The following is a 15,549-nucleotide window of genomic DNA, read 5'->3' on the forward strand; positions in this document are numbered from 1 at the left end:
AACAGAACACCTTTCTCGGATCAAACAATTTGGCTTTGTATTGCTGAAAATAAAAAAACACGCTAAAGATATAAAGTAGTAAAAAAAACTGAAAGGCGGAGAAATCAAAACGACTTGCAGAAAAAATAACAAAGAGACTTTCAGGTTATTGAAAAACAGAATTGCAAAACAGAACACCTTTCTCGGATCAAACAATTTGGCTTTGTATTGCTGAAAATAAAAAAACACGCTAAAGATATAAAGTAGTAAAAAAAACTGAAAGGCGGAGAAATCAAAACGACTTGCAGAAAAAATAACAAAGAGACTTTCAGGTTATTGAAAAACAGAATTACAAAACAGAACACCTTTCTCGGATCAAACAATTTGGCTTTGTATTGCTGAAAATAAAAAAACACGCTAAAGATATAAAGTAGTAAAAAAAACTGAAAGGCGGAGAAATCAAAACGACTTGCAGAAAAAATAACAAAGAGACTTTCAGGTTATTGAAAAACAGAATTGCAAAACAGAACACCTTTCTCGGATCAAACAATTTGGCTTTGTATTACTGAAAATAAAAAAAAACACGCTAAAGATATAAAGTAGTAAAAAAAACTGAAAGGCGGAGAAATCAAAACGACTTGCAGAAAAAATAACAAAGAGACTTTCAGGTTATTGAAAAACAGAATTGGAAAACAGAACAACTTTCTCGGATCAAACAATTTGGCTTTGTATTGCTGAAAATAAAAAAAACACGCTAAAGATATAAAGTAGTAAAAAAAACTGAAAGGCGGAGAAATCAAAACGACTTGCAGAAAAAATAACAAAGAGACTTTCAGGTTATTGAAAAACAGAATTGCAAAACAGAACACCTTTCTCGGATCAAACAATTTGGCTTTGTATTGCTGAAAATAAAAAAACACGCTAAAGATATAAAGTAGTAAAAAAAACTGAAAGGCGGAGAAATCAAAACGACTTGCAGAAAAAATAACAAAGAGACTTTCAGGTTATTGAAAAACAGAATTGCAAAACAGAACACCTTTGTCGGATCAAACAATTTGGCTTTGTATTGCTGAAAATAAAAAAAAAACACGCTAAAGATATAAAGTAGTAAAAAAAACTGAAAGGCGGAGAAACCAAAACGACTTGCAGAAAAAATAACAAAGAGACTTTCAGGTTATTGAAAAACAGAATTGCAAAACAGAACACCTTTCTCGGATCAAACAATTTGGCTTTGTATTGCTGAAAATAAAAAAACACGCTAAAGATATAAAGTAGTAAAAAAAACTGAAAGGCGGAGAAATCAAAACGACTTGCAGAAAAAATAACAAAGAGACTTTCAGGTTATTGAAAAACAGAATTGCAAAACAGAACACCTTTCTCGGATCAAACAATTTGGCTTTGTATTGCTGAAAATAAAAAAACACGCTAAAGATATAAAGTAGTAAAAAAAAAATGAAAGGCGGAGAAATCAAAACGACTTGCAGAAAAAATAACAAAGAGACTTTCAGGTTATTGAAAAACAGAATTGCAAAACAGAACACCTTTCTCGGATCAAACAATTTGGCTTTGTATTGCTGAAAATAAAAAAATACGCTAAAGATATAAAGTAGTAAAAAAACTGAAAGGCGGAGAAATCAAAACGACTTGCAGAAAAAATAACAAAGAGACTTTCAGGTTATTGAAAAACAGAATTGCAAAACAGAACACGTTTCTCGGATCAAACAATTTGGCTTTATATTGCTGAAAATAAAAAAACACGCTAAAGATATAAAGTAGTAAAAAAAACTGAAAGGCGGAGAAATCAAAACGACTTGCAGAAAAAATAACAAAGAGACTTTCAGGTTATTGAAAAACAGAATTGCAAAACAGAACACCTTTCTCGGATCAAACAATTTGGCTTTGTATTGCTGAAAATAAAAAAACACGCTAAAGATATAAAGTAGTAAAAAAAACTGAAAGGCGGAGAAATCAAAACGACTTGCAGAAAAAATAACAAAGAGACTTTCAGGTTATTGAAAAACAGAATTGCAAAACAGAACACCTTTCTCGGATCAAACAATTTGGCTTTGTATTGCTGAAAATAAAAAAAACACGCCTTAAAGATATAAAGTAGTAAAAAAAAAAAAAATGAAAGGCGGAGAAATCAAACGACTTGCAGAAAAAATAAAAAGAGACTTTCAGGTTATTGAAAAACAGAATTGCAAAACAACACCTTTCTCGGATCAAACAATTTGGCTTTGTATTGCTGAAAATAAAAAAAAACACACTAAAGATATAAAGTAGTAAAAAAAACTGAAAGGCGGAGAAATCAAAACGACTTACAGAAAAAATAACAAAGAGACTTTCAGGTTACTTCAAAGTAACCAGTTCAGAAAACTAAATAAAAAACATCTTACTTTCTTTTAGGAGATAAAAATACATTATAATATATTTGCGACGGTAATTTATACTCGCGACTTTAAGTCTTAGATGTATCAGGACAAAATTTCTTTTAGCCCATTTCTGGATTCCTTAATGACCTCCCCCTCAGAGAGTGTGAGTTTATCTTGGCCTCAGGAACAATCCCTGAAAACCTTATGCTAGTCAGACACCCAAGATCAAACATCCTCCTTTCGACTATAAAAAGCTATGTGTAAACAATTGGCAACTTATATAATAAACTCCAAAGCTCCAGGGGTTATAGGAACATGTCATCTACTTGAAACATAGCTCTTAGACCTATTAAGTAAACTAAGAGAATGTCTATTTGAAAATTCAGATATCCTGGGAGGTTACAGAGGGAATACGTAGCAGGATAATGGCAAAGTAGGAGGCTGATTACCCTCAATCCCTTGCGACCCGTTAAAGAGCCGTTAGGATTCTCAATTTTTAATCGAATACCCCCTTCCCTCAAGTTTTTACGACCTCCTTTTCTATACGAATTGGTCCGAGAAAAAAAAAATGCCTCGCAGGCACATGGCTTTTTGCTGAGGCGACACTATAGCATTGCCCCCTAGAGGTGAATTTCTGTCAAAACAGAGCATATTTTTAGGTATCTTAATTCAAAGTATACTTATATATGAGAACTCTCTTGCGGATTTTTTTTTTTTTTATTTTATAACTTATATGAGAGGTAATGCTCTAGCGTAGTCTCAGTAAAGAGCCATGTGCCTCCCATGTTTTTCCCTCGACCGCTTCATATGAAAGGTGTGGGTATCAAAGCTTTAAGTAAAATATTGGTGGTAGTGACTATCGTAGCAGTAATAATTTTTGTAATTAAAAAAAGGAGCTTTCAACTGTAAAACACCATGTTAGCAATGTTTTTATCTTCTTACAGATAATTTTTTTTCAGCCCCATCCCCCTGATTGCATTTATTAGTATAGTTTCCATTGTGCATCAACTATCGCGGTCCCTTAAACATGAAATTATCTACTTGAATAAGGTGTTGATCCTGAATTTATTGCAAAAAAGAGGTCTCCAGCTGTTCGTTTTATTGTGCAAAATTTGGGCGGTATGGGCTTTAAAAAAATTAAGTTTAATTGGATGGGAAATCTTCACACACTATACATTTTATGTCAAAGTAAAAAATACAACCACCTCTATACAGTATTCGTTGCTAAACAGCATTAGAAAGGGTTTTTCTTTACAGAAGTTTTGACGTTTCAGACAAAGATAAAAAACTTCAAATTCTGAGTTCAAAATCCTTTCAAATCCAAAAAAAAAACCTTAAAATTGTTACAGAAAATGTGGGCGGTGGGGAAATTTTGCAAACAGGTCTGAAATCACCAAAAACAGAATAAAGAAACGAATTCTTCACTTATTCATCAGAAACAAAATCCGAATTTCATTAGCTAACATAATTTAGCTAATATACAATTTAGAAACTAGAAGCTGAAGTACAATGGCACAATTACAATAAATAAAAAAAGAAGTAATTCTAAAACCCATACAGCACCTACGCATTAGTATAAGCGATACTTAAAATAGATAACGACGAAGGTGTTTCTAACCCAAGAAGTAAGGCCTTGTCTAATTAATACTATTTATAAAAACCATAAGAAAAAGGTAAGCCTTTGACGACCACACGACCCAAAAGTACTGCCTAATCTCCGTGAAAATCCTTCTATTTTTTAAGTCAGCTGCCAAAAAAAGCAAGGAATGTATTAAAAACATGTTTTTGATTTATTTTCATCTCAATGAATTGCCCTCTTTCGTATACATTTTCTGAAATCTTGATTAAAGTTCCCTGAAGTAATAATGCTAGGACTGTTTTAATTTCAATTTTAATGGTTATGTATATTACTTTAAGTCTTCTTTTATATGTATCTGTGCCGATGACAGCTCTTATATAAATATTAATATTAGTTTAGATGAGTCTATTATTATTAAACATATTATAGATTACTTGTTATTAGTTTAGCCAAAATATTAATTTAGAAAAAAGTTCCACAGCCTTACAATAATTCCTCACTGATTTACCTTCTGTCACCACTAATACTTAAAATGTGATCTTAAAAAAATTACCAAACTCAACTGGAAAATGTTAAGAAATTTGTGATGTTAGTGTCACTTCTACTGCTTGGTGTAATAATTGATTAAAAACAGAGTCTTTCGTACGGAAATAAAGAGTGAAGTTGAAACTTAAACTAAACAAACTGGATCGTGATTTTTCCATATATTCATATGACTATAAAAAGTAGTGCTTTGTTGGAAACACAAAACCAACGGATTTTACATTTTTTAACTGTATAAGTCAAAGTGCCATTTCCACCATTGAATATGCCACACCTATTCGTGCTGCATACGACACACTCCACACCTTACGTGGTGTGTTTCACTTGATGCTCAAGATCTCTGTAACTGGGTAGCCCATCGGTAATATTTTTAAAAAGTCTGTTCCTCAACCACTGTGTATAACCACAAGAAAAGTGGTCATGGGGCAGGAACTTCCAAACCCAGTTCACCTCTAAAAAGGAATCATTTTTGGCTTAGAAAAGAACTGCTGCCTAGCAAAAGCAGAAGAAGGAGAACTTCAACCTCACAAAAGTAGTAGTAGAAGAAGAACTACCACTTCGCAACATATAGAAGAAGAAGAGGAGCTGCCGTCTCGCAAAAGTGGAAAAATAAGAACTGCCCCCTCACTCAAAGCCAAAATTTACTTTCTTCTTCTGCTTCTTTTGTACCAAAAAATAAAGACAAGCATCTTCCCAGCTTCTTTCAGACCATACATTTTGGGGTGAAAGTATATGGAGCAATTCGAAAGTATAGGTACAAAGGTGCTTATGCTGAGGATGCATTCTGGATTAAGCATAGGCACTGTTTCGGTTTTCTGTTTCTGTTCTGTTTTCAAAGTACCTGTTTCTGTTCTGTTCATACAAAAAACCACAAACAGAACAGAAAGAGATGACCTGTTTTTTTTGTTTTCCTGTTCTGTTCTGTTTTTATAATAGCTATTTTGTCCTGCTTCTCTTGTTTTTCCTACATGGTTTTCTTCTGTACCTGATTTTATTTTAGTGATACGAGAACGAAATATTCGGGGATTTCAAACTTACAAAATAGTGCTTAAGTCGTAATTTGAAATTGTAAAGAAGCGTGGTTACGCTCCATACAATATTTGGAATTTGAGCTGGGGATTGGATTTGGGGATTTCAATTTAAAGTAAAAGTAAGTAGTAGACTCAGTGTGTCTAACATATCAAATACTGCTACTAGATTGTTTCGGCCAGGCAGAATCAGGGCCTAGGAGTCAGATGGGATTAGGTATGTGCATAAATGGGAGAACATTAAAGGCGCAGTTTAGATCCATTAAAACAACTTGTTTCATGCTGTATATTATTCAGTCAATTGAGCAACAAAATTGCACAAGTACTATCCAAGTGAATCAGGAAATAAACAAATCATTTATTGCTGCGTATTTTGGTTCTATTGGTAGAGCCTTTGCAGCCTAAATTATAGGAGGAAGTAACTTGCACCTTTTACCAGGATATCTTTTATTTAACTGTTTTTATGGACTTTATGCTGCTAAATAACAGAGACTTGCTACGATTCCCAAACTAACCGGTACATGATAAATACTGATCATTAATTGCGAATTTTATTAAATGCTTAGTCAGAGAGGATTGTAAATGTATTCATGTCTTTCACAGAAGAAATATATGTTTTGCTGGCAAATCTTTATTGCATCAACATTACAAGATAGCCTCATACTTTTGTTAATGTTCATAAAATCATCTATAAGTAAAACCAACGGTAACCTCTTCAAGGAAATGCCTAGAGCTGAAACAGTGGCGTAAGTAGCTGTCTTTCAGGAAAGGCCAAAGTTCTGTAAAATGTCGATATACTTTTCTCATTCAGTAGGATACCAATCTTCGGTTGAACATGGAATTTTTTTGCCATACAGCAAAATAAATAAAAAAATTATCATTACGCAGTATATTATTTCTTGTATTTGTCTCTCAAATACCATCATAGACAAGCAAATTTCAGTAAATTTAAAATTGTGCTTCAAAGGGTCTAAGTTTTAGGAAACCGTAGTCGGGAATTGTCATTTCGCTTTTATTTGCCGACAAATTTTCTTGGTTCCTTGTGCCAACGAAACCGCTACAAACCCTAGTTACAATGCTACGATGAAAGAGGTCAGATATTTCTATGAAAATGCAATTTTCAAAATTGTAGGCTACTGGAAGGTGCTTCTAATTTTGTAAAAATTCTAAAATCAACCTTTGTTTTGAGAAAAGCATGACGTCATGTTCTGATGACGACTTGGGCGTGCCAAGCAAAGATTTGAAGTTATCTGTCTGGGTACCCTGCGGGAAAAAGGATCAAAGAACATACCAGGCTCAACTTCTGCAAAACGTCTCTTAGGGCTAATGTTGGATACACGCAAAGATATGGAATATGCCGCTGGTGCAGCAATAGCAAACCCAGACCAAAAAAAAAAAAAAAAAAAAAAAAAAAAAAAATCGAGTCAGGCTGATTCCCTAAGGAAAGCTCCAGATAACAAAGTAAATAACAAAGAGAACAATGAAATAATGAAATCTGGAATAAGAAGATCAGACATTAAATCATTCTTTATTTCTACTCGATCGAAACAAGCTGCTCAGCGGAAGCTCTGCAGCAAAACACTATCAAAGGCAATATTACCAATTTGTGTTTGATAATTTAGATATGAAACAGCTTGTTTAAAAAACAACAGGGACTGGAAGGCACCATCCAAGAGAACTATCCATCGTCACACAAGTGTTGCTGCCACAGAAAAAAACAAGTTAAGCAGAGGGCTGCTTTAAGGCCTGCTTCTTAAGGCAGCTTGACTTTTGACTACTGGTCTGCAAAAGGATCTGGCTTGGTAAGTATCACTGCCTTTTACCCCGAAAAGATGGAAAATGACCGGAAGCTCTACCACTGCGTTTCACATTTCAAGAGGCTTAATCATTTTCATACAGCTACTAACATTCTTTGAGGAATCCAAGTTTCAATCAGAAAGTTTTCACTCACAGACACGATGTTCCACGTTGTCACAGCTTCTGGGAACAATGTCACCAAAAACACACACTTTCTACGAAATAACTAAGCTTAAAGGCTTGTTTTGAGCTGCAGTTCAACGAAAATTTTTGAATTGGCAGTAAGAAGTGTCTTTTTCTTGTGCATTTTTCTTCTTTCCTACCTTTGCTTAAGATGACGTCCCAACATCAGGATGGGGTAAGGGGTAAATCATGGTGTAGAAGGGGGAAACTCCCCCTCCCAAAGGAAATATGGGCCCCGCTTGAACACCAATGACTTAGAGCTGACTACATAAGTTGATGACGTAAATCACTTTATTATCAAAATGTCTCAAATAACTAGTATGCATTCCCGGGAAGTTCGAGGAGATGGTATATAAACATAATAGCCTATTTCTGGAAAAAAAAGGAACGGAAAAATAGAAGAAAATAACCATAAGAAAAAGGATGGCTATATTTGTGTCCATAGACAGTTTTTTCTCCCTTCATTAGAAAAACTGTTCTTCTTTGCGGAAAAAGTGCTGCAATAGTACACAGTTTTCTCCAAAGTGTTACCTCCAAAGAAAAGTACTACTGTGACAGGTTGCAGCCCCGATGAGAAGTTAAGGAGAGGGTAAAAGTTAATGTTTTCAGATCGGAGAACTATTCATTTTCTGGAATAAAAAAAAAAAAAAAAATTCCGGAGGTGCCAGATTTCGCTCCAAAGCATCTTAGTGTACCTACTACTAATGCGTCGAACAAACCGGCATCTTTGATCGCCGATCATTTCACGCGAAAGCAGTATGCCTGGACAATGTCCAAAACGTTGGAAAAGCGCACGTGTTGAGTGATAAGCTTTAATGCTTAAACAAATGATGATATTATTAGCTTTTTGATTATAAACCAAAACTTATCGCCTATAAACTGTTTTTTCTTTAGCTTTAAGTGTTCAAAAAACAGCAGATTAAATAGCTGTTTTTGCCAAAAACAGAACAGAAACATAAACAGGTCTTGTTTTTGTAGACCTGTTCTATTCAATCCAAGCCCTGTTTTTTTCTGTTTCTTCAGAAAAACAGAACAGCGCCCATACTATTCCAGATAATTTCAATCACCTCTAGTACAACCAATTTCCTAGTTACTGAAAAGTCACTATTATGCATTTGTACCAAAGTTTGTCTTAACAAGGGTCGGACCACTTCAGTAATAAATATATGGTTTCTCTTTCAGACAAAGGTAAAAAAACGTACTAAAGATACTCCTCCTTGAAATTCATAATCTTGAAAAATACAATTTGAAATCTTCTTACCTACCTAGGCAACTTGGAAACTAAATTACATTATAGACTAAATAGAAAGACGACCAGTGGAATATTACTTCAAGAAAACTCTCACTTAGGCAATGGAGATATATCAGGGATTTTCCCCTTGTTATTCCCTTTAATCCGTGATTCTATTGCTTGACATTTCTCTATAACTGAATGTTATAGCTTTGAAGCAACTACTACTACCAGCCAGCTGTAGCAGCAAGCTACCCGAGGCCTTGAGAGCTACGCACATTCCTCCTCCTCCCTCTCAATATATTTAAACCCTCCCTCTTTGCACCATCCTCAAGAAGTTCCAGTTTCTCTTAAATCCTTCCTTATGAGCTCCTCTCAGATGAGCTGCCCTAGATGGTTGGCCGAGAAAGACGATCCTTGACAATCTGTCCTCTTTCATCCGCAGAACGTGTCCTATTTTCGTACAGCTTACTATTTGAAATACAATCAGTCTGACAGATACCCAAAACAACCTGTAGACAAAACCTCTGGAAAACAAATCGTTCTCCACCTTTTTGAGCGCCCACGTTTCAGAACCTTAATTGACCACATTCATCACTGTAATCAAACTCGTATCCTAAAACATACTCGTAAAAAGATCAACAAAAATTAATAGAGCCAAATCATAAAAGCCAAATACTTAGATGTTTCCTTTCAGCAAAGCAGAGACCAAGCATTATAAGCTGATATATTCAAAACCTAAAAGGTAAATAAAACAGGTCCTCTAAAAATACGCACAAAAAGCCTTACTAATAGCTCTCTTGAAATACACCAGCAAATAAATCTACTAAAGCAAAATTAGAAAAGCAAAAATGTAACTACTGCATTGAACCCTAAGCTTGAATAAACTTACTTCCGTGACTGCTGCGTGGGGTTCCCATGCATGCTAAAAAAAATTATAAAGAAATGAATAAAAAGCACTTACAGGGTAATTCTAGCAAACACATTATTGGTCATAAAACGTCATATCAAAGCCATGCCTAAATAGGGTTTTTTGCAGGGGGGGGGTAATTCCTCCTCTAAAATTAGTTAAAGAGATCGGAAGAAAATCTTGGGGAGATTTAATGAGCATGTGCTAAATCAGTGTAGTTGGGCCTGATATGCGCCATTTGTAGAAGCAGATGCAGCCATCCCCTTGAAAGGAGATTTTGATGAATGTATTTTACAAAATGTTTTTTGTTTCAGGAGGGAACTTCTTGTTGGAGGGGGGTAGGGAGAGGGAGGAAGAGAGATATCCGTTTCCCTTTGTTTATGTTATATGTGATTTTACGCATAATTTTATTATACTTAACTACATCAATGTTTTTTCGTGTACAGGAGAAAGTTGAGAAGGGGATGAGGATAGAAGGGTCTGACGGAGTGTGGGGAACGTATTTGAGTATTCGTTCACTTGAATAATAGTTTACACCGCTTCGGAATTATTTATTTACATGCCTACAACGTAAAAGATATCGGGGGAGATATCTCCAACTTCCACTGGGGAGATTTCATGAACATGCACTTAATCAGTGTAATTGGGTCTGATGCATGCCATTTGCAGTAGCAGATACAGCTAATCCCCCTTGAAAGGAGATCTCGGTGAATATATTTAACAAAATGTTGCTGCTTCAGGACGGAAATTCCTGTTGGAGGGGATATGGAGGGGGATGAGCAGAGGTATCCGTTTCCCATTTTTTATATTATATGTGATTTTGTAGATAATTTATCATACTTGACTACATCAATGTTTTTTTGTGTACAGGAGTAGGTCAAGAAGGAGAGGAGCAGAGAAGGGTCTGATGGAGTGTGGTGGACATATTTGAGTATTCTTACACTTGACTGATAGTCTATGCTGCTCCAGAATTATCAATTTACATGCCTGCAACGTAGAAGATATTATCTCTGCTTTTATTTCATTAGGGATCTGGTATGGCACAATCTTTTTTGATTTTGTAAGAATAATGCTTCGGTGAAAGGAAACGAATCTTCCAATTAAGTTGAAACTTGACAAACACAACCCTCTCTGACAGGATAAAATCAAGAAGTGCGTAAAGGGGAGGGGCTAGTGATACATTACATTCCGTCACTAATAGCACGTTTGAGCCACAATGGCAAAAAGCCAGAAGGGGGTAGGGAATTCTGTTGGAGGGGAGGGAGAGATTCGTTCGCCATCATTTATATTTGACATGGCAAAGCATTAATTTTATGGAAGACCAATAAAATAAAATTAACCATCCTGATAATCTTGCTCTATGAAGGCCAAAATTTTCCTTTTGGGACAGACTTTTGTTGGAAGTGGTTGAAGAAGTTCTTGATGAAAGAGGAGTTCTTAAAAGAATTTCCTTGTGAAAATTTAACAAAATGTTAAAGAATTATAACAGAACTACATAAATAAATAATTCAGCACGAGAAAAATTTACTAGAACAACTGGTATATGCCTAAAGAGCAAGACATCGTTACCTCAAAGAGGTGTCAAGTTACATGACTGCAATTATCAGGAACGGATCGCCTGCTAAACTAGGGCTCGGGAAGGTTTTCCAGTTCCTTACCTTAATCCTACCCCCAAACGTACTAGCGAATAGAATTTTTCTGCGGTAGTTCAATAAAACTTTCTGAATAAAAATTGGAAATGAAAGTCAGGTAGGTGTTTTCAAGCTCTTTCTTCCACTTCTTCCTTGCATAATAGTCTTTAAAAATTTTATGAAAACAGGTCGTGAGTCAAATTGTGGGAAGCGTTACCTTTCTAATGGTTTGGCTTTTAAAAGAATTGGTAATGAACAGATTCTTAGCGAACCGTAATCAACCCGTATTCAAAGTTTTTCAAGCCCAATGAGTAGAGAAAAGAAAGAAGAAGATACTTGAACAACACCTTCACAGACTCCTTCAAATCGACGTTTTTTTCCAACGTTCAATCGTATTCTAACGATTGATTTGTTTTCTGATTTGACCGTTTTCTAATCATTCCACTTTTAATGAAATTGGGTATGGATGGGGTATAGTCTTCTTGTGAATCTGAATCCCATTCCACACACCATGCCAGATGCAACCCTATCAACCACTATTGTTCATAGCCTACGAAGCTATGAAGAAAACAGCTAGGCAAATCAGGCCCATTCAGAAAATGATTTATGAATTTTGTAAAAAGATCCCAGGTCTGGAGCTGGAGTAGTGCCATGCTGCAAGGTGAGGCCAGGCTAAAGGAGTAGTTTGACGACAAGTCTTGATCGTTACTAGATTTTACTAGATTGTTACTAGATTACATACGCAAGCTAGTTTCAAGCCTTCAAATGCAATCTACTCAAATATATTGTAAATTCAAGGTTTTACTCGTCTATTTTATTCGATCATAAGTTATCTGGTATTTTGTCAATAGAATGTATAAAAGTTCAAAATAGGGATGAAACCTTTTAATAGACAGTGAACAGATATAAAATTTTTAACTGGATATTTCGAACACATATACAGTTTTCATCATCATTACTTACTGCTGATGATGAACACTGTAAATGTGTTCGAAATAACCAGTTAAAATTTTATATCTGTTCACTGTCTATTAAAAAGTTTCGTCCCTATTTTGAACTGTTATACTTTCGTCATGGAAAGGCAGTGTGGTCTTCGAAGTTATCTATGTCAAAGAATAATTTCATTAACATGTTTAATGTCTAAATATATTAAATGTCATGTAAAATGCCATCTTTAAAAGATGTCATTTAAAAATTCTCGTAATGCAAAAGTCATATTCGGTGCAAATTATGTGTCTTATGAATCTGCTCTCAAGTCCCTAAAAATGCCCTCTTTCCGTGAGTGCAGATACGAACTTATCCTCAAGTTTGGATACTCACTACTCACGAACCAGAAGATGTTCATTGTTGCCGCCTCCCTGTACAAAGCGTCTGCCTATCCAAGGCAGGTAAAGAATCGAACCATTGAGATGGCGTGCCCATCACTTTACCAGCTCTTTTGTTCCTTTTTTTGTCAGGGCATTTAATCCTTCCTAATTTATTCACCTTGTAATTTATTGATGTTGTAAGAAATATCTTGATTTAGATGCTTTCTAGGCCAAAGTTATGAAAACTGTTTTTATCAAATGAATCATGAAACCTTTAAAAGATTTTATATAAGCCTGGACCATTCGTACTAGTTCATCCTATTTTGTAACTCCCAAAGAGCACAAACCTCTCTTCAACCAGTTTTCTGGTTGTCGTGACTAATAATGAGCGCAACTGCTACCGTCATAACTACTATAATCGCATTGTTATCACAACGTCTACTATCCCCACTGCCAACGCAGTATCCAAGAGATGGGGGTTAGTGGGTTTGAACCCCCCCCCATCAAATGTTTGTTCGACTCGTAAAAACGCAAAAAAATTAATATAAATTTTTTTTGATGCGTTTTTTAAGTTTTCTTGTACCCCCCCCCACAAAAAGATCCTTTCGTAACAAAATTTCGTAAAAAAATCTTTTCGTATGTTCCACCTGCATTCTTTGTAACTGTTTTACTTTGTGCTACTATTTGTGTTACTTTTGTTATTTATACGTCAGCTAATATTTAAATCTCCTCTCTGGGGTGTTTGTCAAGCAAGTTTTGAATACATTCTGAGATGGTGCAACAGTCTTTCATTAAGCAACCAAGTTTTCAAGTACCAAGGACGCTAAAAATTAAATCTGATTCTTTAAATACTACTACTACTAATAACTCACTGCAGCACCAAGCCGCCTGGGGCCAAAACAGCTACACACACTCCTCCTCCAGCTTAACCTATTCAAGGCCTCCCTCTTTACACCCTCCCAGGAAGTTCCCATTTCCTTTAAATCTTTATTTATGACATCCTCCCAACCCAGACAAGGACGACCTGCTTTCCGTGTAGCCCAAGACGGTTGGCCAAAAAGGAAAATCTTCGGCAATCTGTCATCTTTCATCTGCAGAACGTGGCCTAGCCATTTCAATCTTTCTTTCATTATAGCCCTAGAAAGCGGGATTGAACCACATTTTTCCTATAACCTACTGTTTGAAATCCGGTCAGTCAGCCGGGTACCCAGAACAATCTGTAGGCAATTTCTCTGGAAAACATCTAGTAAATTTTCATCTGCTTTTCGGAGCGCCCATGCTTCAGAGCCGTATTTGACCACTGTCATCATTGTGCCATCCAGTATTCTAATCTTGTTTTGCAGACTTATTTTTCTATTCTTCCAAACTTTTTTTAACTGTGAAAAAACACCCTGAGCCTTAGCTATTCTGCTTGTAACCTCTTCACTCTTCCCACCATCTTTACTAATAATACTACCAAGGTAAGTGAAGCTCCCAACCTGATCAAATCTTTTCGTTACCCAATGTCACCTTTTCATCTTCACTTATTCCTAGCCTTGGTGACTTAGTCTTCTTAACATTAATTTTCAAGCCTATTTTAGGTTGAATGGAAACAACAATATGCGTCCTAACAAACTAGGACAAGCCGAGAACTCAATTTTTAATGAAAAAGACCTCTATATGCAGTTCTGTAGTTTCGCACTTAGCGGGCACCAAGTTTGAAAATAAAGAAAGTGTGTGAAAAACTAGCCGAAAATGAGCGAAAAAAAACCATCACCATGGAGCTTTAAGAACTGTAACTGTCCTGATTGCTGTAGCAAAGATTTGCTGTAGCTTCTATAATTCTAATAAAAATATTTATAGAATTATATAGAATTATTAAATATTATATTTAAGAATTTATTTATAGAATTAAATATTTTATAGAATTTATAATTCTATAAAAGATTGCTGTAGCTTCTATAAATCTAATCTATGCAAAAATATTATGATAATTATTCAAGATTAGACACTTCAAATAATTATTTAATTGAGTAACCTACCAAAAGCATCTTTTAGGAAGAACAATCATGCAATTATTTTCTGTTATATTTATCCCTTTAGTTGACTATTAACACATCAAATGAATCCTTATTTTCTTCTGAGCCAGTTCACACTAGCCTATATTTCTTCATTGGCCTATTGGACAGTACAATTATACCGCCCTATTGATTACTGCATTGCTCGACGATTAGATGCAAAAAATTGGGTATTAGAACCGTTTGGTCGGGTACTAGATATTTGGTTGGGTTTGGTTGGGTATTAAAACTGCTTGTATGTAAAAAAGACAAGTTTACACTTGCTTCCCTTTGCGATTCAGTGTGTAGCAAAGAAGAGAATTTAAGCAGCGAAAAAAATCTTAATAATTGTATAACAACCAAAAGAAAAATCGTAGAACATCCTAGTTTTCAGGTATTAATAGACCAAGATGGAATCAGGGGGAGGAGAAGGATTTTTTGTTCATTTGGATGTCCTTGGTACTCCAATTGGCCTAAGTGATTAATATTAGCACCAGGCGATCGTTACATAGCGGTAATAACGAATAAACGTATAACGTATATAAAACGCATAAAAACTTATAAATACGTTGTGGTAAGATACCTGAAAGATAACCGAATAGACCCGACGAGTTGATTTCCTTTGGCTGCAACTTTAGCTGTGTGTTTGCACAAACTATTAATTTCGCAATCTCCAGACTAAATTTTCATTTCCAATTTTTATTCAGACTTAAAATCAAATCTGTTCACTTGTCCTTAAGACAGCCTAATTCTTTGTACATTTAAAAAAATAGCCTAGGTAATTCACACAAATGCTGAGAAAAACACTTTCAAGGGGGGGGGGGGGGCATCAGATGACTGACCCCCCAAAAAGGGGGGACGCAAGACCCCCAAAAATAGGTATTATGAATAACGCTATGATCATCATTCTTCCTATGTTTACATGATCAATTCCTACACAGGTGGTGCTTACA

General features: G+C 35.3%; 1 protein-coding gene across 3 annotated transcripts in view; it reads right to left on the reverse strand.

The window, feature by feature from the left end:
- LOC136040096 (phosphorylase b kinase gamma catalytic chain, skeletal muscle/heart isoform-like) overlaps nt 1-15,549 on the reverse strand; it is a gene marked incomplete at its 5' end in the record, with an annotated part of 62,159 nt that overhangs the window by 8,722 nt on the left and 37,888 nt on the right. The window contains 2 exon segments of one of the 3 annotated variants that reach the window (XM_065724189.1): nt 1,802-2,053; nt 9,605-9,637. In XM_065724189.1, coding sequence (XP_065580261.1) covers nt 1,817-2,053; nt 9,605-9,637 — 270 coding nt within the window. 3 annotated transcript variants of the gene reach the window in all.

The sequence above is a fragment of the Artemia franciscana genome, chromosome 20, assembly GCF_032884065.1.
Source record: "Artemia franciscana chromosome 20, ASM3288406v1, whole genome shotgun sequence".
Lineage (NCBI taxonomy): Eukaryota > Metazoa > Arthropoda > Branchiopoda > Anostraca > Artemiidae > Artemia > Artemia franciscana.